Here is a 27692-nt window from a genome sequence, read left to right as displayed (position 1 = left end):
CACCTTGATGAGGGATCCTGGCCACACCCGAACGGCCCCATGATTCAGCAGTGCCCGTACAATGAGTTCTGGTTGGTTCTGAAGCTTGTATGAGGTCACCTGGAGTATGTTCTGCATGGCGGTGTTCCCACTATAGCTCATGGTGTTGACCTCTGCCCCCTTCTCCAAGAGCAGCTTCACCACCTGAGGATTGGCACTTTTACAGGCCAGGTGTAGAGGGCTCTGCTGGTCCTTGTCTAGGCTATGAATGTCAGCTCCATGCCCTATGAGATGCTGACACACCTGGTAGTATCTGTCCAAATCCTGCGGTCCCTGAGGATGACTACACGCAACACTCAGTGGAGTCTCTCCATTTATACTTCTCTTATCAACGACAGCTCCATAACGAAGGTAAAGGTCAACGTGTTGTAGCAATCCATGCTGGGCTGCCACATGGAGAGGCGTGAACTCCTCGTCCTCCGTCTGCCGGTTCACATGGGCTCCATATTGGAGAAGAAGCTTGGCGCAGCTTGGAGAAAGAAGACAAATTAGTGAATCCTCACATACTATGAGACAGAACTCCATTCATCATCAATGGGGGATCTGAGACGCTCCAACCCAACTCTTTATTAATGTAGAACTGAAGACAAAACTTTTTTATGTTCATTTTGGATGGAATAAGGGAGGGTTATAACCTCTGTCAGGTGTCCCATCAAGGAGATTTCCCTTCACTTCCTGTCCCATAACCAAAATAGGAAGTAAAGGAATCCCCATTGGAAGCTTTCCCCTCTATTCCTGTTCCGGTGACAACCCAAAATTTGGAATTTTCTTTTATTCTTGTGAGAACGGTCACCGGGACAAATAGAGAGGACGAATCTCCCTAATGGGGGCACCTGACAGGGGGTCAAATCCCTCTCCACTCCATTCAAAACTATAAAAGAAATTTTACCCTTAGTTATAATTTAAAGAAAAAGTCTTCTCACTAAAAATAAACTCAACATAAATAACTGGCAGACGATCCATTCTGTACTATAATGTTATGTAATCTGCAGATATTCTACAGCGTGATTCCAATATGGTGTCCCGGGGGTCCCGTAAACCGGCCTGTAGGTGTCCCCTGTGTGTGTGGAGTCCTCTACGGGCCGAGTCACAAGTTCTGTCCTCATTCTGACTTCATGATTGTTGCAGGTCAGTGACTCCAAATATAATGAAGTCATAGGATCATGTGTGGCAGTCAGGTGATTAGCATTTTCAGTAGGAGGTCAGTAATGGCAACTTTCCTACATAATGCTCAGAGAACGATCTGTTCCCCACCAGAGGGACCAGAAACCAATAGGTAACTGAGGTCATTGTAATAATGAGAGCTTCACCCCTCTTACAAGCACTCATCATAAAGTCCTCATATTAATGGTCAGTAGACACCATTGAAGAACACTAACTGTCCAAGATGGGACCCAGTATCTGGAATGGTGGGATGTCCTCATATTAATGGTCATTGGGCACCATTGAAGAACACTCACTGTCTGGGATTGGACCCAGTATCTGGATTGTTGGGATATCTTTATATTGATGGTTAGTTGACACCATTGAAGAATACTCACTGTCTGGGATGGGGCCAAGTATGTGGAATGGTGGGATGTCCTCATATTATTGGTCAGTGGGCACCACTGAAGAACACTAACTGTTCGGGATGGGACCCAGTATCTGGAATGGTGGGATGTCATAGTTACATAGTAGTTGAGGTTGAATAAAGACAATAGTCCATCCAGTTCCCCCTGTGTAGGTGTGTGTGGGCGGAGTTCCCCCTGTGTAGGTGTGTGTGGGCGGAGTTCCCCCTGTGTAGGTGTGTGTGGCTGTAATCATCTCTCATACCCCTGAATGTTCTGATCCTTGAGATGTAAGTCTAAGAGTCTTTTGAAAGTCACCATACTTCCCGCAGAAACCACCTCTTGTGGTAGAGAATTCCACAATCTGGTAGCCCTAACAGTAAAGAACCCCCCACGTTGCCTGAGGTTAAAACGCTTCTCCTCTAATCGCATTGTATGCCCCCGAGTCCTCATGCAATCCCTTCGACTGAACAGATTTTTTTCTAAGCCTAGATCCCCATTGAGATATTTATAAATTGCTATCATGTCCCCCCTCAGGCGTCTCTTCTCCAGGGAGAATAAATCAAGCGATTGCAGACGCTCCTCATAATTAAGGTCCTCCAATCCCCTAATTAGTTTAGTTGCCCTTCTCTGGACTCTCTCCAGCTCCAACACATCCCTCCTGAGGACTGGCGACCAGAACTGGACAGAATACTCCAGATGCGGTCGGACCAGAGTTTTATAAAGTGGAAGGATTATAGTCTTATCTCTGGAATGCATCCCTTTCTTTATGCATGCTAATATTCTGCTGGCTTTGGCAGCTGCCGCTTGACATTGCATGCTGTTGCCTAATCTATCATCAACCAAGACTCCCAGATCCTTCTCCATTTTTGATTCCCCCAAGGGTTCCCCTCCTAACGTGTATTGTGCTTTTATGTTTTTAGTCCCCAAGTGCAAAACCTTCCACTTCTCCACATTAAACCTCATTTGCCATGTTGTTGCCCACTCCGTTATTTTGTCCAGGTCATTCTGTAGGATATCTGCTTCATGCTGTGCAGTTATTGCCCTGCCCAATTTTGTGTCATCTGCAAAAACTGATATAGAACTCCTGATCCCGACCTCAATGCTGTTTATGAATAAATTGAACAAGGTTGGTCCCAGGACTGAGCCCTGGGGGACCCCGCTTACCACCGCAGACCAGTCTGAGTATGCGCTGTTTATTACCACCCTTTGGACACGCCCTTTTAGCCAGTTCCGTATCCAAGAGCAAACCCTGCTGTCGATACCTGCAGACCTTATTTTATAAATTAGGCGCTTGTGGGGAACTGTATCAAACGCCTTAGCGAAATCCAAGTACACCACATCCACTGGTCTGCCCCTATCCAGCTCACAGCTCACCTCCTCGTAGAATGCTAAGAGATTGGTTTGACAAGAACGCCCATTTGTAAACCCGTGCTGATTACTGCTGATGATGTTGTTGTCTTTAGCAAACTCTACGATATAGTCCCTTATCATCCCCTCCAGAAGTTTACATACTACTGATATAGTTTGATGTTAGTTTCAGACTAACAGGCCTATAATTTCCCGGGATATGCTTCTGACCCTTTTTGAATATCGGAATCACGTTAGCTTTCCTCCACTCCCCTGGTACATCTCCTGTCCTAATACTGTCCGCAAAGATCAGGAACAGTGGTCTGGATATAACCTTACTGAGTTCCTTGAGTACTCTCGGATGTACGCCATCCGGGCCTGGTGATTTGTTTGTGTTAAGTTTATCCAGCCTTTCCCTGATTTCACCCTCTGTTAGCCATAGTGGCAAGTCCTGTGTATTACTACTAACCATACAGTCATGGTCAGTGTACCCCTCCGTTTCCTGTGTAAATACTGACGAGAAAAAAGCATTCAGCACGGTTGCTTTTTCAGTGTCCTCTGTAACCATCCTCCCATCATTGTTAATTATGTGTGTCCTCAGATTAATGGTCATTGGGCACCATTGAAGAACACTCACCATCCGGGATGGGAACCCAGTATCTGGAATGGTGGGATGTCCTCATATTAATGGTTAGTGGATACCATTGAAGAACACTCACTGTCCAAGATGGGGCCCAGTATGTGGAATGGTAGGATGTCTTCATATTAATGGTTACTGGGCACCATTGAAGAACACTAACTGTACGGGATGTGACCCAGTATCTGAAATGGTGGGATGTCTTTATATTGATGGTTAGGGGACAGCATTGAAGAACAATCACTGTCCAGGATGGGGCCCAGTATGTGGAATGGTGGGATGTCTGTGTATAAATGGTCATTGGGCACCTTTGAAGAACACTCACCATCCGGGATGGGGACCCAGTATGTGGAATGGCGGGATGTCCTCATATTATTGGTCAGTGAACATCATTGAAAAATACTCACTGTCCAAGATGGGACCCAATATCTGGAATAGTGGGATGTCCTCATATTAATGGTCAGTGGACACCATTGAAGAACGCTCACTGTCCGGGATGGGACCCAGTATCTGGAATGGTGGGATGTCCTCATATTAATGGCTATTGGACACCATTGAAGAACGCTCACTGTCTGGGATGGGACCCAGTATCTGGAATGGTGGGATGTCTTTATATTAATGGTTAGTGGACACCATTGAAGAACACTCACTGTCCGAGATGGGGCCCAGTATGTGGAATGATGGGAGGTCCTCAGATTAATGGTTAGTGGACACCATTGAAGAACGCTCACTGTCCGGGATGGGATCCAGTATCTGGAATGGTGGAATGTCCTCAGATTAATGGTCATTGGACACCATTGAAGGACACTAGCTGTCTAGGATGGGAGCAAGTATCTAGAATGGTGGAGTGCCCTCCAGTGGTGTATTTGGGTTTTGTGCTACCCTAGGCCTGACTAAACTCGTGCACCCCCTAATTTAAATATGACCCACCCCTTCCTGCCAAGGCCACACCCCTTCCTGTTTAAGAACCCCCCTGTCATTTGCAAACCGCACCTCTTCCTCTTTAGGCTTCACCGCTGGTGTGAATGGACCCTAAGCTGTGTTGAGAGGCTTTTGCTTGCTTCAAGTAGGTTTTCCATATCTCTGCAAGTCTATGGGGATGCAAAATCTGCCTTAAGCACAGGTAAATGCAGGTCAGAAGGAGGTCAGGTGCTCCTGTCAATGAATTCTGAATGATCACTGAAACATCTCAGACTGATGTCAGAACAAATGCCAGTGCTAAGTGATAAGAAAGTCTCTTCCAGTGGTGGCAGTGCTCATAGTCACCTGCTAAAATACCCCTAAATGACATCACATTGGGCCAGCAGATAGGGTTGGGCTAAATCCATATTGTAGATTATTGGACATCCAATGCTGATCTAACCACACATGTACCCCTCTTGGCTGTCTGTGCCACTTATCCCAGGAGGAACACGGGGGATGGGGACCGGCCCGACTACACTTCCATTGGAAGGTGGTCATGTGACATTCACAAACCAGTTTAATAGTCAAAGGATTAGGACTCAATCAGTTCAAAAGTGACCCCAAAATATGTCAACACACAGACTGAGAGATCTTTTACCTGTGTATGTTAAATTACAAAAACCAGGAGCAAAAAAAGTACTGTATATATTCCAGCTTTACTTCTCATCCAGAAGACTACAAAAGCCGCAGAGGAGGGAAGGCCACACTTACTAGTATGGCCCTTTGTATGCCGCCAGTTGTATTAAGTGTGGCTGCCGGTCTGTCCAAGCGTCAGGCCAGTCATTGGCAGCAGTGGGGGCGCTTTATGGGGGCACCAGACCGATTAGCCTCCTAGGCCCTGCCACCTGGCCCAGTCCGGCCCATAAGACTGGCGGCTTTTTTGTCACCCCCCCCGTGAAGTGCCACCCTAGGCCTGGGCCTTGTTGGCCTAGGCCAAGATACAGCATTGGTGCCCTCATAATAATGGTCAGGGGACACCATTGAGGATTTCTCACTGTCCAGGATGTGGTCCCAGTATGTGGAATGGTGGGATATCCTCATATCATTGGTCATTGGACAGCTTTACACAGAGAACACTCACTGTCCGGGATAGGGACCTGTTATCTGGAATGCTGGGATGTCCTCATATTAATAGTCAGTGGACACCATTGAAGAAAGCTCACTATCCGGGATGAGGGCCCAGTATCTGGAATGTCCTCATTTTAAAAGTCATTGGACAGCTTTACACAGAGAATAATACTCACTGTCCAGGATGGGGACTCGGTATCTGGAATGGTGGAAGCCCCTCATATTAATGGTCAGTGGACGCCATTAAAGAACGATCACTGTCCGGGATAGGGACCCAGTATCTGGAATGGTGGGATGTCCTCATATTAATGGTCAGTGGACACCATTGAAGAACACTCACTGTCCGGGATGGGGACCCAGTATCTGGAATGGTGGGATGTCCTCATATTAATGGTCAGTGGACACCATTGAAGAAAGCTCACTGTCCGGGATAGGGACTCAGTATCTGGAATGGTGGAAGCCCCTTATATTAATGGTCAGTGGACACCATTGAAGAAAGCTCACTGTCCGGGATAGGGACTCAGTATCTGGAATGGTGGAAGCCCCTTATATTAATGGTCAGTGGACGCCATTGAAGAACACTCACTGTCCGGGATAGGGACTCAGTATCTGGAATGGTGGGAGGTCCTCATATTAATGGTCAGTGGACACCATTGAAGTTTGCTCACTGTCCGGGATAGGGACCCAGTATCTGGAACGGTGGGATGTCACCAATCTCTATAATAAGTAACACAACCGGGCACCGGCCACCCTGACTTACTGGTAGGACTCAGGCTTCTGGCAGTAATGAAGAGGTAAAGTCCCGTCTTGGGATTCCACGTTAGGATTGGCACCATGTCTCAGTAGCAGTCTCACACATTCGCTGTGGCCATTTTGGCAGGCTCCATGTAAGGCGCTCTCCCCACCGGGGGAAAAGTCCACTTCAGCCCCCTTCTTCAGGAGGAGATGGAGGCAATCAGAGTAACCACGATTGGCAGTCACATAGAGCGGGCAAGTATATTCCTCTTCATACGTCAAAGACCAGATTCCTGAAAGAGAGAGAAGAGAGTTAGGACTCCAAGCTGGTCACATCCCACCCTGCCCATACTTCCGCTCTTTATAATCTCAGCTCCCGAATTTTGGGCACTCTTTATTCTGGTAACATACTCAGGGCCGTAGTGTTGTAGCGATAGTTCCTCCATTCCTCCACATCACTTGTATCAAACACAGAGTTGGGGTGAATAGAATCATCTGGGACTTCCAGCAATTGATGGATAGTGGAGGTGTCCCCTGAGACGAGTGACAACCAGAAATCCAGGGCTGACCCCTCCGCCTTTCGAGTCACAATCACCCCGGACATTCTCTAAGGATCTACAGACAGAGCAGGAAAGAGGTCAAGTCAGGGGGTCACATATAGTCAGGGGGTCACATATAGTCAGGGGGTCACGTATAGTCAGGGGGTCAGTCTGTCCTGAAGTGTGAGAACACCAACAGGAAGTGGTCCAGAACCAACGAGAAATGTACAGGGTGGAATGCATGCAATTGAGTATGGTGCAGAGTCCAGTATATATACCATGGAATGAAGGTGTTTTGGTATGGTGCAGAGTCTGGAATATACCATGGAATGAAGGTGTTTCGGTATGGTTCAGAGCCCGGTATATACCATGGAATGAAGGTGTTTCAGTATGGTGCAGAGTCCGGTATATACCATGGAATGAAGGTGTTTCCGTATGGTACAGAGTCCGGTATATACCATGGAATGAAGGGGTTTCGGTATGGTGCAGAGCCCGGTATATACCATGGAATGAAGATGTTTCAGTATGGTGCAGAGTCCGGTATATACCATGGAATGAAGGTGTTTCCGTATGGTACAGAGTCCGGTATATACCATTGAATGAAGGTGTTTCGGTATGGTTCAGAGCCCGGTATATACCATGGAATGAAGGTGTTTCAGTATGGTGCAGAGTCCGGTATATACCATGGAATGAAGGTGTTTCCGTAGGGTACAGAGTCCGGTATATACCATGGAATGAAGGTGTTTCCGTATGGTGCAGAGTCCGGTATATACCATGGAATGAAGGTGTTTCCGTATGGTACAGAGTCCGGTATATACCATGGAATGAAGGGGTTTCGGTATGGTGCAGAGTCTGGTATATACCATGGAATGAAGGTGTTTCAGTATGGTGCAGAGCCCGGTATATACCATGGAATGAAGGTGTTTCAGTATGGTGCAGAGTCCGGTATATACCATGGAATGAAGGTGTTTCAGTATGGTGCAGAGTCCGGTATATACCATGGAATGAAGGTGTTTCGGTATGGTGCAGAGTCCGGTATATACCATGGAATGAAGGTGTTTCAGTATGGTGCAGAGTCCGGTATATACCATGGAATGAAGGTGTTTCCGTATGGTACAGAGTCCGGTATATACCATGTAATGAAGGTGTTTCGGTATGGTGCAGAGTCTGGTATATACCATGGAATGAAGGTATTTCAGTATGGTGCAGAGTCCGGTATATACCATGGAATGAAGGTATTTCAGTATGGTGCAGAGTCTTGTATTGTTAGACTTCCAGTACGAAATAGAAATACATTTTTATTATTACAGGTCAAGAATTGTGAACTTTGAGGCCTCAAATGACCTTGTCACAGATTCAGTCAAAACCCCTTCAGTTTGAAGCACGCATTGCGTCCATTGTTGAAATTGTTTTATTTACATGTATTTGAGATGAGAAGCTATGTCGTTTGCCCCCAAAAGGAAATTGTGTTTGGTAAACTTTGAATATAATGCTCTGGAGAGGCAGGCGACCAAATTGCTTATCCCAGGTGGAATGGCCTTGGGGGGAAGGTTTACATACAACGGACCTCAAAGGATAAAAAGCCATTATTCCCCTGGTCATGAAAAGAGAGAAGCCAGAGGGATCATAAAACATTATGTTCTGGCCAAGAGACGTTTTAACACACAATGGCCAAAACTCAAATTCAGGATCACACCTGTGTTCACCCATTCACTAGTAAATAAACTATTGTTTCTACCCTGAGAAGTCAAACAAACGGAAAACAGCCTGGACAAAGACTAGAATCTGTAATTCATTTACCTACACCAAAGATGGGGGGTAGAGATTGTGTCATACAGACAATTGTCCATTGAAAGCTAGATGGTGTCAAATAAACATTGTCACTTAGACTGATGAGAACTGCATCTTCAAATGAATTTTATATAATCATAAGCTTATACAACATCCTTGTCCCATCATATACCAAAGGGGGTTGTGGAACTTATGATGTTATGACAATCTTCTATTGAGAAGTACATTATATCTATTATATAGTAGTGTCAAATGGTCAGAATTTCTCCCTTATTTTATGTCCAGTCCCAAATCATGAATGTATTGTTGTTAACATAATAATCCCTTAATGGATAATATTCTGATCGGAAATAACCCATGTGTAGAAAAGTTTACATATACAAGTTGTTGTGTAGCAATATACAGTATATATCTGTATATGTATCTATATAATTCTTACTGCTACTAAATGTAAAGTATATGGGTAAATCAGTCATTTCCAATCAATATATATATTGTATTAGTAATATTCTTAATTCAATGGTGTTACCAGGTCCAATCCTTACTTAGCTACAAGATGGATATAGTAAATGGACATGTAATAGATGAGAGTATGGATAAATTATTATGTTGTTTTTATGATAGTCTTAAATGGAGAAATTATACAGTTTTAATATCCCATATATTGGTTAACCAGTAGAGGTGTCGCCCAATGACCTCGTCAGTTAATGGTTAAGTTATCCCAACCAATGGGGATAAGGTTACTCCTTCTGGGTTTGACTTATGGTAATTTTACAGCCCCTTTGTTCAATACAATATAAAAAGGGAACCCCAGATGAGAGAGACACACATAACTCACATTACATTACACAACATACATTACGCATACAACACACACGCTACTACAGCCATGCATATACTCATCTATACAGACTCCATTTTGCTCCATCATGTATTTGAAACTTTGAAGGACGCCAAACGAAACTCCTCCCTAACTGGCCACCATCTTGGTAAGGCAGCTATCTTAAGGACTCTGGTAACGACCATTCTAAGCTAGCAGCCATTTTAAATATGGTAATTGTACCTTGCTGTTATTTGATATTATTTACTATCATTTATTTTCTTCCTTATATGTTTTATATTTCATATTTAAGGGTAACGAGATTACAGTCCCAGCCGTATTAACCATATGTAGATTTTTCTCTAAGAGCTGATTTTTGCTTTTTATACATTTTTATTAATATCAGAATTAGCGCTTATTGGCGTATTAGTCTCTCGTTTTGCATGGCCTATTCTCGCTCCATCTGCAGTGGAGTGACTGTCGGCCGCGCAATTCGCAGACAATTGTGGTCTGATTATATAGCACACTTAAATATGGTTTATGCTACTACATCTGGGAAAACGTAATCTTGCTTTAGTTTTACTTTCATCATTAAGCTAAATATCACATTGCATTTATCGTTTTTAGTTTGTATTTTATGTAAGGTTATCTTTTTGTGTCATCGCAAGCCTGATCATTTATTGTGAATACATGTCTTGTGAATAAATATTCTTATATATTCCCTGCTGTAGACTGTTTTCACTAAGATTTTTTTTTAAAAAGAAATTAATCGATCAAAAAGAACTCGTTATACTCGTTCAGAATAATATTCTCGAACGTGTAAAACGCACAACAGTATATACCATGGAATGAAGGTGTTTCGGTATGGTGCAGAGTCCGGTATAGACCATGGAATGAAGGTGTTTCGGTATAGTGCAGAGTCCGGTATATACCATAGAATGTAGGTGTTTCGGTATTGTGCAGAGCTCGGTATATACCATGGAATGAAGGTGTTTCGGTATGGTGCAGAGTCCGGTATAGACCATGGAATGAAGGTGTTTCAGTATGGTGCAGAGTCCGGTATAGACCATGGAATGAAGGTATTTCGGTATGGTGCAGAGTCCAGTATGGACCATGGAATGAAGATGTTTCGGTATGGTGCAGAGTTCGGTATATACCATGGAATGAAGGTGTTTCGGTATGGTGCAGAGTCCGGTATATACCATGGAATGAAGGTATTTCGGTATGGTGCAGAGTCTGGTATATACCATGGAATGAAGGTGTTTCGGTATGGTGCAGAGTCCGATATAGACCATGGAATGAAGGTATTTTGGTATGGTGCAGAGTCCGGTATATACCATGGAATGAAGGTATTTCGGTATGGTGCAGAGTCTGGTATATACCATGGAATGAAGGTGTTTTTCGGTATGGTGCAGAGTCCGATATAGACCATGGAATGAAGGTGTTTCGGTATGGTGCAGAGTCCAGTATGGACCATGGAATGAAGATGTTTCGGTATGGTGCAGAGTTCGGTATATACCATGGAATGAAGGTGTTTCGGTATGGTGCAGAGTCCGGTATATACCATGGAATGAAGGTATTTCGGTATGGTGCAGAGTCTGGTATATACCATGGAATGAAGGTGTTTCGGTATGGTGCAGAGTCCGATATAGACCATGGAATGAAGGTGTTTCGGTATAGTGCAGAGTCCGGTATATACCATAGAATGTAGGTGTTTCGGTATTGTGCAGAGCTCGGTATATACCATGGAATGAAGGTGTTTCGGTATGGTGCAGAGTCCGGTATAGACCATGGAATGAAGGTATTTCGGTATGGTGCAGAGTCCAGTATGGACCATGGAATGAAGATGTTTCGGTATGGTGCAGAGTTCGGTATATACCATGGAATGAAGGTGTTTCGGTATGGTGCAGAGTCCGGTATATACCATGGAATGAAGGTATTTCGGTATGGTGCAGAGTCTGGTATATACCATGGAATGAAGGTGTTTCGGTATGGTGCAGAGTCCGATATAGACCATGGAATGAAGGTATTTCGGTATGGTGCAGAGTTCGGTATATACCATGGAATGAAGGTGTTTCGGTATGGTGCAGAGTCCGGTATATACCATGGAATGAAGGTATTTCGGTATGGTGCAGAGCCTGGTATATACCATGGAATGAAGGTGTTTCGGTATGGTGCAGAGTCCGATATAGACCATGGAATGAAGGTATTTCGGTATGGTGCAGAGTCCGGTATATACCATGGAATGAAGGTATTTCGGTATGGTGCAGAGTCTGGTATAGACCATGGAAAGAAGGTATTTCGGTATGGTGCAGAGTCCGGTATATACCATGGAATGAAGGTATTTCGGTATGGTGCAGAGTCCGATATATACCATGGAATGAAGGTATTTCGGTATGGTGCAGAGTCCGATATAGACCATGGAAAGAAGGTATTTCAGTATGGTGCAGAGTCTGGTATATACCATGGAATGAAGGTGTTTCGGTATGGTGCAGAGTCCGATATAGACCATGGAATGAAGGTATTTCGGTATGGTGCAGAGTCCGGTATATACCATGGAATGAAGGTATTTCAGTATGGTGCAGAGTCCGGTATATACCATGGAATGAAGGTATTTCAGTATGGTGCAGAGTCTGGTATATACCATGGAATGAAGGTATTTTGGTATGGTGCAGAGTCCAGTATAGACCATGGAATGAAGATGTTTCGGTATGGTGCAGAGTCCGGTATATACCATGGAATGAAGGTATTTCAGTATGGTGCAGAGTCTGGTATATACCATGGAATGAAGGTGTTTCGGTAAGGTGCAGAGTCTGATATAGACCATGGAATGAAGGTATTTCAGTATGGTGCAGAGTCTGGTATATACCATGGAATGAAGGTGTTTCGGTATGGTGCAGAGTCCGATATAGACCATGGAATGAAGGTATTTCGGTATGGTGCAGAGTCCGGTATATACCATGGAATGAAGGTATTTCAGTATGGTGCAGAGTCTGGTATATACCATGGAATGAAGGTGTTTCGGTATGGTGCAGAGTCCGATATATACCATGGAATGAAGGTATTTCAGTATGGTACAGAGTCCGGTATATACCATGGAATGAAGGTATTTCGGTATGGTGCAGAGTCCGGTATATACCATGGAATGAAGGTATTTCGGTATGGTGCAGAGTCCGGTATATTCCATGGAATGAAGGTATTTCGGTATGGTGCAGAGTCCGGTATATACCATGGAATGAAGGTATTTCGGTATGGTGCAGAGTCCAGTATAGACCATGGAATGAAGATGTTTCGGTATGGTGCAGAGTCCAGTATAGACCATGGAATGAAGATGTTTCGGTATGGTGCAGAGTCTGGTATATACCATGGAATGAAGGTATTTCGGTACGGTGCAGAGTCCGGTATATACCATGGAATGAAGGTGTTTCGGTATGGTGCAGAGTCCGATATATACCATGGAATGAAGGTATTTCGGTATGGTGCAGAGTCCGGTATATACCATGGAATGAAGGTATTTCGGTATGGTGCAGAGTCTGGTATAGACCATGGAATGAAGGTATTTCGGTATGGTGCAGAGTCCAGTATAGACCATGGAATGAAGATGTTTCGGTATGGTGCAGAGTCTGGTATAGACCATGGAATGAAGGTGTTTCGGTATGGTGCAGAGTCCGGTATATACCATGGAATGAAGGTGTTTCGGTATGGTGCAGAGTCCGGTATATACCATGGAATGAAGGTGTTTCGGTATGGTGCAGAGTCCGGTATAGACCATGGAATGAAGGTGTTTCGGTATGGTGCAGAGTCCGGTATAGACCATGGAATGAAGGTGTTTCGGTATGGTGCAGAGTTCGGTATATACCATGGAATGAAGGTGTTTTGGTATGGTGCAGAGTCCGGTATATACCATGAAATGAAGGTGTTTCGGTATGGTGCAGAGTCTGGTATATACCATGGAATGAAGGTATTTCGGTATGGTACAGAGTCCGGTATATACCATGGAATGAAGGTATTTCGGTATGGTGCAGAGTCCGGTATATACCATGAAATGAAGGTGTTTCGGTATGGTGCAGAGTCCGGTATATACCATGGAATGAAGGTATTTCGGTATGGTACAGAGTCCGGTATATACCATGGAATGAAGGTATTTCGGTATGGTGCAGAGTCCGGTATAGACCATGGAATGAAGGTGTTTCGGTATGGTGCAGAGTCCGGTATATACCATGGAATGAAGGTATTTCGGTATGGTGCAGAGTCTGGTATATACCATGGAATGAAGGTGTTTCGGTATGGTGCAGAGTCCGATATAGACCATGGAATGAAGGTATTTCGGTATGGTGCAGAGTCCGGTATATACCATGGAATGAAGGTATTTCAGTATGGTGCAGAGTCCGGTATATACCATGGAATGAAGGTATTTCAGTATGGTGCAGAGTCCGGTATATACCATGGAATGAAGGTATTTCAGTATGGTGCAGAGTCTGGTATATACCATGGAATGAAGGTATTTCAGTATGGTGCAGAGTCCGGTATATACCATGGAATGAAGGTATTTCGGTATGGTGCAGAGTCCGGTATATACCATGGAATGAAGGTGTTTTGGTATGGTGCAGAGTCTGGTATATACCATGGAATGAAGGTGTTTCGGTATGGTGCAGAGTCCGATATAGACCATGGAATGAAGGTGTTTCGGTATGGTGCAGAGTCTGGTATATACCATGGAATGAAGGTGTTTCGGTAAGGTGCAGAGTCCGGTATATACCATGGAATGAAGGTGTTTCGGTATGGTGCAGAGTCTGGTATATACCATGGAATGAAGGTGTTTCGGTAAGGTGCAGAGTCCGGTATATACCATGGAATGAAGGTATTTCGGTATGGTGCAGAGTCTGGTATAGACCATGGAATGAAGGTATTTCAGTATGGTGCAGAGTCTGGTATATACCATGGAATGAAGGTATTTCGGTATGGTGCAGAGTCCGGTATATACCATGGAATGAAGGTATTTCGGTATGGTGCAGAGTCCGGTATATACCATGGAATGAAGGTATTTCAGTATGGTGCAGAGTCCGATATAGACCATGGAATGAAGGTGTTTCATTATGGTGCAGAGTCCGGTATATACCATGGAATGAAGGTGTTTCAGTATGGTGCAGAGTCCGATATAGACCATGGAATGAAGGTGTTTCGGTATGGTGCAGAGTCCGGTATACACCATGGAATGAAGGTGTTTCAGTATGGTGCAGAGTCCGATATAGACCATGGAATGAAGGTATTTCGGTATGGTGCAGAGTCTGGTATATTCCATGGAATGAAGGTGTTTCGGTATGGTGCAGAGTCCGGTATATACCATGGAATGAAGGTATTTCAGTATGGTGCAGAGTCTGGTATATACCATGGAATGAAGGTATTTCAGTATGGTGCAGAGTCCGATATAGACCATGGAATGAAGGTGTTTCATTATGGTGCAGAGTCCGGTATATACCATGGAATGAAGGTGTTTCAGTATGGTGCAGAGTCCGATATAGACCATGGAATGAAGGTATTTCGGTATGGTGCAGAGTCTGGTATATTCCATGGAATGAAGGTGTTTCGGTATGGTGCAGAGTCCGGTATATACCATGGAATGAAGGTATTTCAGTATGGTGCAGAGTCTGGTATATACCATGGAATGAAGGTATTTCGGTATGGTGCATAGTCCGGTATATACCATGGAATGAAGGTGTTTCAGTATGGTGCAGAGTCCGATATAGACCATGGAATGAAGGTATTTCGGTATGGTGCAGAGTCTGGTATATACCATGGAATGAAGGTGTTTCGGTATGGTGCAGAGTCCGGTATATACCATGGAATGAAGGTGTTTCGGTATGGTGCAGAGTCCGATATAGACCATGGAATGAAGGTGTTTCGGTATGGTGCAGAGTCCGATATAGACCATGGAATGAAGGTGTTTCGGTATGGTGCAGAGTCCGATATAGACCATGGAATGAAGGTGTTTCGGTATGGTGCAGAGTCCGATATAGACCATGGAATGAAGGTGTTTCGGTGTGGTGCAGAGTCCGGTATATACCATGGAATGAAGGTGTTTCGGTATGGTGCAGAGTCTGGTATATACCATGGAATGAAGGTGTTTCGGTATGGTGCAGAGTCCGGTATATACCATGGAATGAAGGTGTTTCGGTATGGTGCAGAGTCCGGTATATACCATGGAATGAAGGTGTTTCGGTATGGTGCAGAGTCCGGTATAGACCATGGAATGAAGGTGTTTCGGTATGGTGCAGAGTCCGGTATATAGCATGGAATGAAGGTGTTTCAGTATGGTGCAGAGTCTGGTATATTCCATGGAATGAAGGTATTTCAGTATGGTGCAGAGTCCGGTATATACCATGGAATGAAGGTGTTTCGGTATGGTGCATAGTCTGGTATATACCATGGAATGAAGGTATTTCAGTATGGTGCAGAGTCTGGTATATACCATGGAATGAAGGTGTTTCGGTATGGTGCAGAGTCCGGTATGTACCATGAAATGAAGGTGTTTCGGTATGGTGCATAGTCCGGTATATACCATGGAATGAAGGTATTTCAGTATGGTGCAGAGTCTGGTATATACCATGGAATGAAGGTGTTTCGGTATGGTGCAGAGTCCGGTATATACCATGGAATGAAGGTGTTTCGGTATGGTGCAGAGTCCGATATAGACCATGGAATGAAGGTATTTCGGTATGGTGCAGAGTCCGGTATATACCATGGAATGAAGGTGTTTCGGTATGGTGCAGAGTCCGATATAGACCATGGAATGAAGGTATTTCAGTATGGTGCAGAGTCTGGTATATACCATGGAATGAAGGTGTTTCGGTATGGTGCATAGTCCAGTATAGACCATGGAATGAAGGTGTTTCGGTGTGGTGCAGAGTCCGGTATATACCATGGAATGAAGGTGTTTCGGTATGGTGCAGAGTCCGATATAGACCATGGAATGAAGGTATTTCGGTATGGTGCAGAGTCTGGTATATACCATGGAATGAAGGTGTTTCGGTATGGTGCAGAGTCCGGTATATACCATGGAATGAAGGTGTTTCGGTATGGTGCAGAGTCTGGTATATACCATGGAATGAAGGTGTTTCGGTAAGGTGCAGAGTCCGGTATATACCATGGAATGAAGGTATTTCAGTATGGTGCAGAGTCCGGTATATACCATGGAATGAAGGTATTTCGGTATGGTGCAGAGTCTGATATAGACCATGGAATGAAGCTATTTCGGTATGGTGCAGAGTCCGATATAGACCATGGAATGAAGGTGTTTCGGTATGGTGCAGAGTTCGGTATATACCATGGAATGAAGGTATTTCGGTATGGTGCAGAGTTCGGTATATACCATGGAATGAAGGTGTTTCGGTGTGGTGCAGAGTCTGATATAGACCATGGAATGAAGCTATTTCGGTATGGTGCAGAGTCCGATATAGACCATGGAATGAAGGTATTTCGGTATGGTGCAGAGTTCGGTATATACCATGGAATGAAGGTGTTTCGGTGTGGTGCAGAGTCTGATATAGACCATGGAATGAAGCTATTTCGGTATGGTGCAGAGTCCGATATAGACCATGGAATGAAGGTATTTCGGTATGGTGCAGAGTCCGGTATATACCATGGAATGAAGGTGTTTCAGTATGGTGCAGAGTCCGGTATATACCATGGAATGAAGGTGTTTCGGTGTGGTGCAGAGTCCGGTATATACCATGGAATGAAGGTATTTCAGTATGGTGCAGAGTCCGGTATATACCATGGAATGAAGGTGTTTCGGTGTGGTGCAGAGTCTGATATAGACCATGGAATGAAGCTATTTCGGTATGGTGCAGAGTCCGATATAGACCATGGAATGAAGGTATTTCGGTATGGTGCAGAGTCCGGTATATACCATGGAATGAAGGTGTTTCAGTATGGTGCAGAGTCCGGTATATACCATGGAATGAAGGTATTTCAGTATGGTGCAGAGTCCGGTATATACCATGGAATGAAGGTGTTTCGGTATGGTGCAGAGTTTGGTATATACCATGGAATGAAGGTGTTTCGGTATGGTGCAGAGTCCGGTATAGACCATGGAATGAAGGTACTGTATTTCGGTGTGGTGCAGAGTCCGGTATATACCATGGAATGAAGGTGTTTCGGTATGGTGCAGAGTCCAGTATAGACCATGGAATGAAGGTGTTTCGGTATGGTGCAGAGTCCGGTATATACCATGGAATGAAGGTATTTCGGTATGGTGCAGAGTCCGGTATATACCATGGAATGAAGGTGTTTCGGTGTGGTGCAGAGTCCGGTATAGACCATGGAATGAAGGTGTTTCGGTGTGGTGCAGAGTCCAGTATAGACCATGGAATGAAGATGTTTCGGTATGGTGCAGAGTCCGGTATATACCATGGAATGAAGGTATTTCGGTATGGTACAGAGTCCGGTATAGACCATGGAATGAAGGTGTTTCGGTGTGGTGCAGAGTCCGGTATATACCATGGAATGAAGGTATTTCGGTATGGTGCATAGTCCAGTATAAATGACATAGAATGTAGGTGCAGACTCCGGTATACATCGAAGAGCCATAACATTCTGACCACTGATAGGTAACTGATAACTGATTATCTTGTTACAATGGCATCCTATAGTCAGTGGGATATATTCGGCAGGAAGTGAACATTCTGTCTCTGAAGTTGATGGTCATCGTAGTTTGTTGTGTATGGGGGAGGGGCTGTGTGGTAGCACATCGGTCAGGGTGTCCATGCTGACCCATGTCCACAGCCAAAAGTGCCTACAGTGGAGCATCAGAACTGGACCACAGAGCGATGGAAGAAGGTGGTCTGGTCTGATGATCATGTGGATGGCCAGGTGGGTCACTTACCTGGGGAAGAGATGTAGTATGGGAGGAAGGCAAGTGAAGGAAGTGTGAGGCTTTGGGGAATCCTTGGCTCCTCCCATTCATGTGATGGTTCTGTACACATGCCACCTACTTAAACCAAGTCCAAGTCCACTCCTTCATGGAAACGGTATTCTGTGATGGCAGTGACCTCTTTTAGCCGGATAATGTACCCTGCTACACTGCAACAATGGTTCAAGACTGGTTTGAAGAACACAAAGATGAATTGGAGTTGTTGACTTGGCCTCCAAATTCTCCAGATCTCAATCAAATTGAGCATCTGTGAGATGTGCTAGAAAAACAAGTCCAATCCATGTAGACCCCCACCTCACACCTCACAGGAGTTATTGGATCTGCTAGTGATGGTTTGGTGCCAAATACCACAGCCTACCTTCAGAGGTATAGTGGAGTCCATTGCATTACCAATAGTGGGTGGTCATAATGTTATGGCTGATGGATGGATATCACGGAATGTACGAAGTTCTCTCTATACGTGAAGCGATGCCCGCTATGTATTATGTGGTTACCGTGTCCCAGGAATATGAGTGATCTGTGTCTCTTTCCAGCCGCTCTACTCCCGGCAGTGTCTGTGACTTCCCCTATCAGCGTCTATATATAAACTCGGTGTCATGTCTCCTATTTAGAGGCCGGAGTCACAGCCAGGACCTAAGCAGTCTATTTCGGGTGACACAAATACACAGCCAGCTCTGCAATGAATTCCCTCCAATCCACTGATCCTCACTCATTGTAAGGGAAGTCACATGTCCGGTATGGAAGCCACCAGACTGTCATCCCTATCCTGTCTTCACTAGGAAGATGTATGAGACATCCGGTGTCCCAGCACTTCCCTGGCTGGATATGTGTTTTGGTTCAAAAAGTTTTGAAGGAAGGATAAGGATAAGCCAGTAATAGCAACTCTGAATTTGGGGACATGACCGGTCCTCTTTCAGGCAAGGCTTAGTATTAGGGCAGTGTATTTGGCAGTTGGGTTGGGATATCGGTATTGCTGCACTCAGTGTATTTGGCAGTTGGGTTGGGATATCGGTATTGCTGCACTCAGTGTATTTGGCAGTTGGGTTGGGATATCGGTATTGCTGCACTCAGTGTATTTGGCAGTTGGGTTGGGATATCGGTATTGCTGCACTCAGTGTATTTGGCAGTTGGGTTGGGATATCGGTATTGCTGCACTCAGTGTATTTGGCAGTTGGGTTGGGATATCGGTATTGCTGCACTCAGTGTATTTGGCAGTTGGGTTGGGATATCGGTATTGCTGCACTCAGTGTATTTGGCAGTTGGGTTGGGATATCGGTATTGCTGCACTCAGTGTATTTGGCAGTTAGGTTGGGATATCGGTATTGCTGCACTCAGTGTATTTGGCAGTTAGGTTGGGATATCGGTATTGCTGCACTCAGTGTATCTGGCAGTTGGGTTGGGATATCGGTATTGCTGCACTCAGTGTATTTGGCAGTTGGGTTGGGATATCGGTATTGCTGCACTCAGTGTATTTGGCAGTTGGGTTGGGATATCGGTATTGCTGCACTCAGTGTATTTGGCAGTTGGGTTGGGATATCGGTATTGCTGCACTCAGTGTATCTGGCAGTTGGGTTGGGATATCGGTATTGCTGCACTCAGTGTATTTGGCAGTTGGGTTGGGATATCGGTATTGCTGCACTCAGTGTATTTGGCAGTTGGGTTGGGATATCGGTATTGCTGCACTCAGTGTATTTGGCAGTTGGGTTGGGATATCGGTATTGCTGCACTCAGTGTATTTGGCAGTTGGGTTGGGATATCGGTATTGCTGCACTCAGTGTATCTGGCAGTTGGGTTGGGATATCGGTATTGCTGCACTCAGTGTATCTGGCAGTTGGGTTGGGATATCGGTATTGCTGCACTCAGTGTATTTGCCAGTTGGGTTGGGATATCGGTATTGCTGCACTCAGTGTATTTGGCAGTTGGGTTGGGATATCGGTATTGCTGCACTCAGTGTATTTGGCAGTTGGGTTGGGATATCGGTATTGCTGCACTCAGTGTATTTGGCAGTTGGGTTGGGATATCGGTATTGCTGCACTCAGTGTATCTGGCAGTTGGGTTGGGATATCGGTATTGCTGCACTCAGTGTATTTGGCAGTTGGGTTGGGATATCGGTATTGCTGCACTCAGTGTATTTGGCAGTTGGGTTGGGATATCGGTATTGCTGCACTCAGTGTATTTGGCAGTTGGGTTGGGATATCGGTATTGCTGCACTCAGTGTATTTGGCAGTTGGGTTGGGATATCGGTATTGCTGCACTCAGTGTATCTGGCAGTTGGGTTGGGATATCGGTATTGCTGCACTCAGTGTATTTGGCAGTTGGGTTGGGATATCGGTATTGCTGCACTCAGTGTATTTGGCAGTTGGGTTGGGATATCGGTATTGCTGCACTCAGTGTATTTGGCAGTTGGGTTGGGATATCGGTATTGCTGCACTCAGTGTATTTGGCAGTTGGGTTGGGATATCGGTATTGCTGCACTCAGTGTATTTGGCAGTTGGGTTGGGATATCGGTATTGCTGCACTCAGTGTATTTGGCAGTTGGGTTGGGATATCGGTATTGCTGCACTCAGTGTATTTGGCAGTTGGGTTGGGATATCGGTATTGCTGCACTCAGTGTATTTGGCAGTTGGGTTGGGATATCGGTATTGCTGCACTCAGTGTATCTGGCAGTTGGGTTGGGATATCGGTATTGCTGCACTCAGTGTATCTGGCAGTTGGGTTGGGATATCGGTATTGCTGCACTCAGTGTATTTGGCAGTTGGGTTGGGATATCGGTATTGCTGCACTCAGTGTATTTGCCAGTTGGGTTGGGATATCGGTATTGCTGCACTCAGTGTATTTGGCAGTTGGGTTGGGATATCGGTATTGCTGCACTCAGTGTATCTGGCAGTTGGGTTGGGATATCGGTATTGCTGCACTCAGTGTATTTGGCAGTTGGGTTGGGATATCGGTATTGCTGCACTCAGTGTATTTGGCAGTTGGGTTGGGATATCGGTATTGCTGCACTCAGTGTATTTGGCAGTTGGGTTGGGATATCGGTATTGCTGCACTCAGTGTATTTGGCAGTTGGGTTGGGATATCGGTATTGCTGCACTCAGTGTATCTGGCAGTTGGGTTGGGATATCGGTATTGCTGCACTCAGTGTATTTGGCAGTTGGGTTGGGATATCGGTATTGCTGCACTCAGTGTATTTGGCAGTTGGGTTGGGATATCGGTATTGCTGCACTCAGTGTATTTGGCAGTTGGGTTGGGATATCGGTATTGCTGCACTCAGTGTATTTGGCAGTTGGGTTGGGATATCGGTATTGCTGCACTCAGTGTATCTGGCAGTTGGGTTGGGATATCGGTATTGCTGCACTCAGTGTATTTGGCAGTTGGGTTGGGATATCGGTATTGCTGCACTCAGTGTATCTGGCAGTTGGGTTGGGATATCGGTATTGCTGCACTCAGTGTATCTGGCAGTTGGGTTGGGATATCGGTATTGTTGCACTCAGTGTATTTGGCAGTTGGGTTGGGATATCGGTATTGCTGCACTCAGTGTATTTGGCAGTTGGGTTGGGATATCGGTATTGCTGCACTCAGTGTATTTGGCAGTTGGGTTGGGATATCGGTATTGCTGCACTCAGTGTATCTGGCAGTTGGGTTGGGATATCGGTATTGTTGCACTCAGTGTATTTGGCAGTTGGGTTGGGATATCGGTATTGCTGCACTCAGTGTATTTGGCAGTTGAGTTGGGATATCGGTATTGCTGCACTCAGTGTATTTGGCAGTTGGGTTGGGATATCGGTATTGCTGCACTCAGTGTATTTGGCAGTTGGGTTGGGATATCGGTATTGCTGCACTCAGTGTATTTGGCAGTTGGGTTGGGATATCGGTATTGCTGCACTCAGTGTATTTGGCAGTTGGGTTGGGATATCGGTATTGCTGCACTCAGTGTATCTGGCAGTTGGGTTGGGATATCGGTATTGCTGCACTCAGTGTATCTGGCAGTTGGGTTGGGATATCGGTATTGCTGCACTCAGTGTATTTGGCAGTTGGGTTGGGATATCGGTATTGCTGCACTCAGTGTATTTGGCAGTTGGGTTGGGATATCGGTATTGCTGCACTCAGTGTATCTGGCAGTTGGGTTGGGATATCGGTATTGCTGCACTCAGTGTATTTGGCAGTTGGGTTGGGATATCGGTATTGCTGCACTCAGTGTATTTGGCAGTTGGGTTGGGATATCGGTATTGCTGCACTCAGTGTATCTGGCAGTTGGGTTGGGATATCTGTATTGCTGCACTCAGTTTATTTGGCAGTTGGGTTGGGATATCGGTATTGCTGCACTCAGTGTATCTGGCAGTTGGGTTGGGATATCTGTATTGCTGCACTCAGTGTATTTGGCAGTTGGGTTGGGATATCGGTATTGCTGCACTCAGTGTATTTGGCAGTTGGGTTGGGATATCGGTATTGCTGCACTCAGTGTATCTGGCAGTTGGGTTGGGATATCGGTATTGCTGCACTCAGTGTATCTGGCAGTTGGGTTGGGATATCGGTATTGCTGCACTCAGTGTATTTGGCAGTTGGGTTGGGATATCGGTATTGCTGCACTCAGTGTATTTGGCAGTTGGGTTGGGATATCGGTATTGCTGCACTCAGTGTATCTGGCAGTTGGGTTGGGATATCGGTATTGCTGCACTCAGTGTATTTGGCAGTTGGGTTGGGATATCGGTATTGCTGCACTCAGTGTATTTGGCAGTTGGGTTGGGATATCGGTATTGCTGCACTCAGTGTATTTGGCAGTTGGGTTGGGATATCGGTATTGCTGCACTCAGTGTATTTGGCAGTTGGGTTGGGATATCGGTATTGCTGCACTCAGTGTATCTGGCAGTTGGGTTGGGATATCGGTATTGCTGCACTCAGTGTATTTGGCAGTTGGGTTGGGATATCGGTATTGCTGCACTCAGTGTATTTGGCAGTTGGGTTGGGATATCGGTATTGCTGCACTCAGTGTATTTGGCAGTTGGGTTGGGATATCGGTATTGCTGCACTCAGTTTATTTGGCAGTTGGGTTGGGATATCGGTATTGCTGCACTCAGTGTATTTGGCAGTTGGGTTGGGATATCGGTATTGCTGCACTCAGTGTATTTGGCAGTTGGGTTGGGATATCGGTATTGCTGCACTCAGTGTATTTGGCAGTTGGGTTGGGATATCGGTATTGCTGCACTCAGTGTATTTGGCAGTTGGGTTGGGATATCGGTATTGCTGCACTCAGTGTATTTGGCAGTTGGGTTGGGATATCGGTATTGCTGCACTCAGTGTATCTGGCAGTTGGGTTGGGATATCGGTATTGTTGCACTCAGTGTATTTGGCAGTTGGGTTGGGATATCGGTATTGCTGCACTCAGTGTATTTGGCAGTTGGGTTGGGATATCGGTATTGCTGCACTCAGTGTATCTGGCAGTTGGGTTGGGATATCGGTATTGCTGCACTCAGTGTATTTGGCAGTTGGGTTGGGATATCGGTATTGCTGCACTCAGTGTATTTGGCAGTTGGGTTGGGATATCGGTATTGCTGCACTCAGTGTATCTGGCAGTTGGGTTGGGATATCGGTATTGTTGCACTCAGTGTATCTGGCAGTTGGGTTGGGATATCGGTATTGTTGCACTCAGTGTATTTGGCAGTTGGGTTGGGATATCGGTATTGCTGTACTCAGTGTATTTGGCAGTTGGGTTGGGATATCGGTATTGCTGCACTCAGTGTATCTGGCAGTTGGGTTGGGATATCGGTATTGCTGCACTCAGTGTATTTGGCAGTTGGGTTGGGATATCGGTATTGCTGCACTCAGTGTATTTGGCAGTTGGGTTGGGATATCGGTATTGCTGCACTCAGTGTATTTGGCAGTTGGGTTGGGATATCGGTATTGCTGCACTCAGTGTATTTGGCAGTTGGGTTGGGATATCGGTATTGCTGCACTCAGTGTATTTGGCAGTTGGGTTGGGATATCGGTATTGCTGCACTCAGTGTATTTGGCAATTGGGTTGGGATATCGGTATTGCTGCACTCAGTGTATCTGTCAGTTGGGTTGGGATATCGGTATTGCTGCACTCAGTGTATCTGGCAGTTGGGTTGGGATATCGGTATTGTTGCACTCAGTGTATTTGGCAGTTGGGTTGGGATATCGGTATTGCTGCACTCAGTGTATTTGGCAGTTGGGTTGGGATATCGGTATTGCTGCACTCAGTGTATTTGGCAGTTGGGTTGGGATATCGGTATTGCTGCACTCAGTGTATTTGGCAGTTGGGTTGGGATATCGGTATTGCTGCACTCAGTGTATTTGGCAGTTGGGTTGGGATATCGGTATTGCTGCACTCAGTGTATCTGGCAGTTGGGTTGGGATATCGGTATTGCTGCACTCAGTGTATTTGGCAGTTGGGTTGGGATATCGGTATTGCTGCACTCAGTGTATTTGGCAGTTGGGTTGGGATATCGGTATTGCTGCACTCAGTGTATTTGGCAGTTGGGTTGGGATATCGGTATTGCTGCACTCAGTGTATTTGGCAGTTGGGTTGGGATATCGGTATTGCTGCACTCAGTGTATTTGGCAGTTGGGTTGGGATATCGGTATTGCTGCACTCAGTGTATTTGGCAGTTGGGTTGGGATATCGGTATTGCTGCACTCAGTGTATTTGGCAGTTGGGTTGGGATATCGGTATTGCTGCACTCAGTGTATTTGGCATTTGGGTTGGGATATCGGTATTGCTGCACTCAGTGTATTTGGCAGTTGGGTTGGGATATCGGTATTGCTGCACTCAGTGTATTTGGCAGTTGGGTTGGGATATCGGTATTGCTGCACTCAGTGTATCTGGCAGTTGGGTTGGGATATCGGTATTGTCCGGCACTCAGGATTGTATTTGGCAGTTGGGTTGGGATATCGGTATTGCTGCACTCAGTGTATTTGGCAGTTGGGTTGGGATATCGGTATTGCTGCACTCAGTGTATTTGGCAGTTGGGTTGGGATATCGGTATTGCTGCACTCAGTGTATTTGGCAGTTGGGTTGGGATATCGGTATTGTTGCACTCAGTGTATTTGGCAGTTGGGTTGGGATATCGGTATTGCTGCACTCAGTGTATCTGGCAGTTGGGTTGGGATATCGGTATTGCTGCACTCAGTGTATTTGGCAGTTGGGTTGGGATATCGGTATTGCTGCACTCAGTGTATTTGGCAGTTGGGTTGGGATATCGGTATTGCTGCACTCAGTGTATTTGGCAGTTGGGTTGGGATATCGGTATTGTTGCACTCAGTGTATTTGGCAGTTGGGTTGGGATATCGGTATTGCTGCACTCAGTGTATTTGGCAGTTGGGTTGGGATATCGGTATTGCTGCACTCAGTGTATTTGGCAGTTGGGTTGGGATATCGGTATTGCTGCACTCAGTGTATTTGGCAGTTGGGTTGGGATATCGGTATTGCTGCACTCAGTGTATTTGGCAGTTGGGTTGGGATATCGGTATTGCTGCACTCAGTGTATTTGGCAGTTGGGTTGGGATATCGGTATTGCTGCACTCAGTGTATCTGGCAGTTGGGTTGGGATATCGGTATTGCTGCACTCAGTGTATTTGGCAGTTGGGTTGGGATATCGGTATTGCTGCACTCAGTGTATCTGGCAGTTGGGTTGGGATATCGGTATTGTTGCACTCAGTGTATTTGGCAGTTGGGTTGGGATATCGGTATTGCTGCACTCAGTGTATTTGGCAGTTGGGTTGGGATATCGGTATTGCTGCACTCAGTGTATTTGGCAGTTGGGTTGGGATATCGGTATTGCTGCACTCAGTGTATTTGGCAGTTGGGTTGGGATATCGGTATTGCTGCACTCAGTGTATTTGGCAGTTGGGTTGGGATATCGGTATTGCTGCACTCAGTGTATCTGGCAGTTGGGTTGGGATATCGGTATTGTTGCACTCAGTGTATTTGGCAGTTGGGTTGGGATATCGGTATTGTTGCACTCAGTGTATTTGGCAGTTGGGTTGGGATATCGGTATTGCTGTACTCAGTGTATCTGGCAGTTGGGTTGGGATATCGGTATTGCTGCACTCAGTGTATCTGGCAGTTGGGTTGGGATATCGGTATTGCTGCACTCAGTGTATTTGGCAGTTGGGTTGGGATATCGGTATTGCTGCACTCAGTGTATTTGGCAGTTGGGTTGGGATATCGGTATTGCTGCACTCAGTGTATTTGGCAGTTGGGTTGGGATATCGGTATTGCTGCACTCAGTGTATTTGGCAGTTGGGTTGGGATATCGGTATTGCTGCACTCAGTGTATTTGGCAGTTGGGTTGGGATATCGGTATTGCTGCACTCAGTGTATTTGGCAGTTGGGTTGGGATATCGGTATTGCTGCACTCAGTGTATTTGGCAGTTGGGTTGGGATATCGGTATTGCTGCACTCAGTGTATTTGGCAGTTGGGTTGGGATATCGGTATTGCTGCGCTCAGTGTATTTGGCAGTTGGGTTGGGATATCGGTATTGCTGCACTCAGTGTATTTGGCAGTTGGGTTGGGATATCGGTATTGCTGCACTCAGTGTATTTGGCAGTTGGGTTGGGATATCGGTATTGCTGCACTCAGTGTATTTGGCAGTTGGGTTGGGATATCGGTATTGCTGCGCTCAGTGTATTTGGCAGTTGGGTTGGGATATCGGTATTGCTGCACTCAGTGTATTTGGCAGTTGGGTTGGGATATCGGTATTGTTTGCACTCAGTGTATTTGGCAGTTGGGTTGGGATATCGGTATTGCTGCACTCAGTGTATTTGGCAGTTGGGTTGGGATATCGGTATTGCTGCACTCAGTGTATTTGGCAGTTGGGTTGGGATATCGGTATTGCTGCACTCAGTGTATCTGGCAGTTGGGTTGGGATATCGGTATTGTTGCACTCAGTGTATTTGGCAGTTGGGTTGGGATATCGGTATTGCTGCACTCAGTGTATTTGGCAGTTGGGTTGGGATATCGGTATTGCTGCACTCAGTGTATTTGGCAGTTGGGTTGGGATATCGGTATTGCTGCACTCAGTGTATTTGGCAGTTGGGTTGGGATATCGGTATTGCTGCACTCAGTGTATTACTGATACGCAGTTGGGTTGGGATATCGGTATTGCTGCACTCAGTGTATCTGGCAGTTGGGTTGGGATATCGGTATTGCTGCACTCAGTGTATTTGGCAGTTGGGTTGGGATATCGGTATTGCTGCACTCAGTGTATTTGGCAGTTGGGTTGGGATATCGGTATTGCTGCACTCAGTGTA

At 45.6% G+C, this 27692-nt stretch overlaps 1 protein-coding gene across 2 annotated transcripts in view; it reads right to left on the bottom strand.

The window, feature by feature from the left end:
• Positions 1-27692, bottom strand: part of ASB10 (ankyrin repeat and SOCS box containing 10) — a 73158-nt gene that overhangs the window by 26926 nt on the left and 18540 nt on the right. Inside the window, exons 1-4 of one of the 2 annotated variants that reach the window (XM_082257302.1) lie at positions 18916-18996; positions 6751-6946; positions 6365-6632; positions 4-508 (exon numbers count right to left, since the gene is read on the bottom strand). In XM_082257302.1, coding sequence (XP_082113428.1) covers positions 4-508; positions 6365-6632; positions 6751-6943 — 966 coding nt within the window. In that variant the 5' untranslated portion in view covers positions 6944-6946; positions 18916-18996. Of the gene's footprint in view, positions 1-3; positions 509-6364; positions 6633-6750; positions 6947-18915; positions 18997-27692 lie in introns of those variants that run through there. The other variant, XM_082257301.1, reaches the window with a different exon arrangement.

The sequence above is a fragment of the Pelophylax lessonae genome (genome assembly GCF_965119305.1).
Source record: "Pelophylax lessonae genome assembly, chromosome: 5".
Classification (NCBI taxonomy): Eukaryota; Metazoa; Chordata; class Amphibia; order Anura; family Ranidae; genus Pelophylax; species Pelophylax lessonae.
This window is presented reverse-complemented; position numbering and strand designations above follow the sequence as displayed.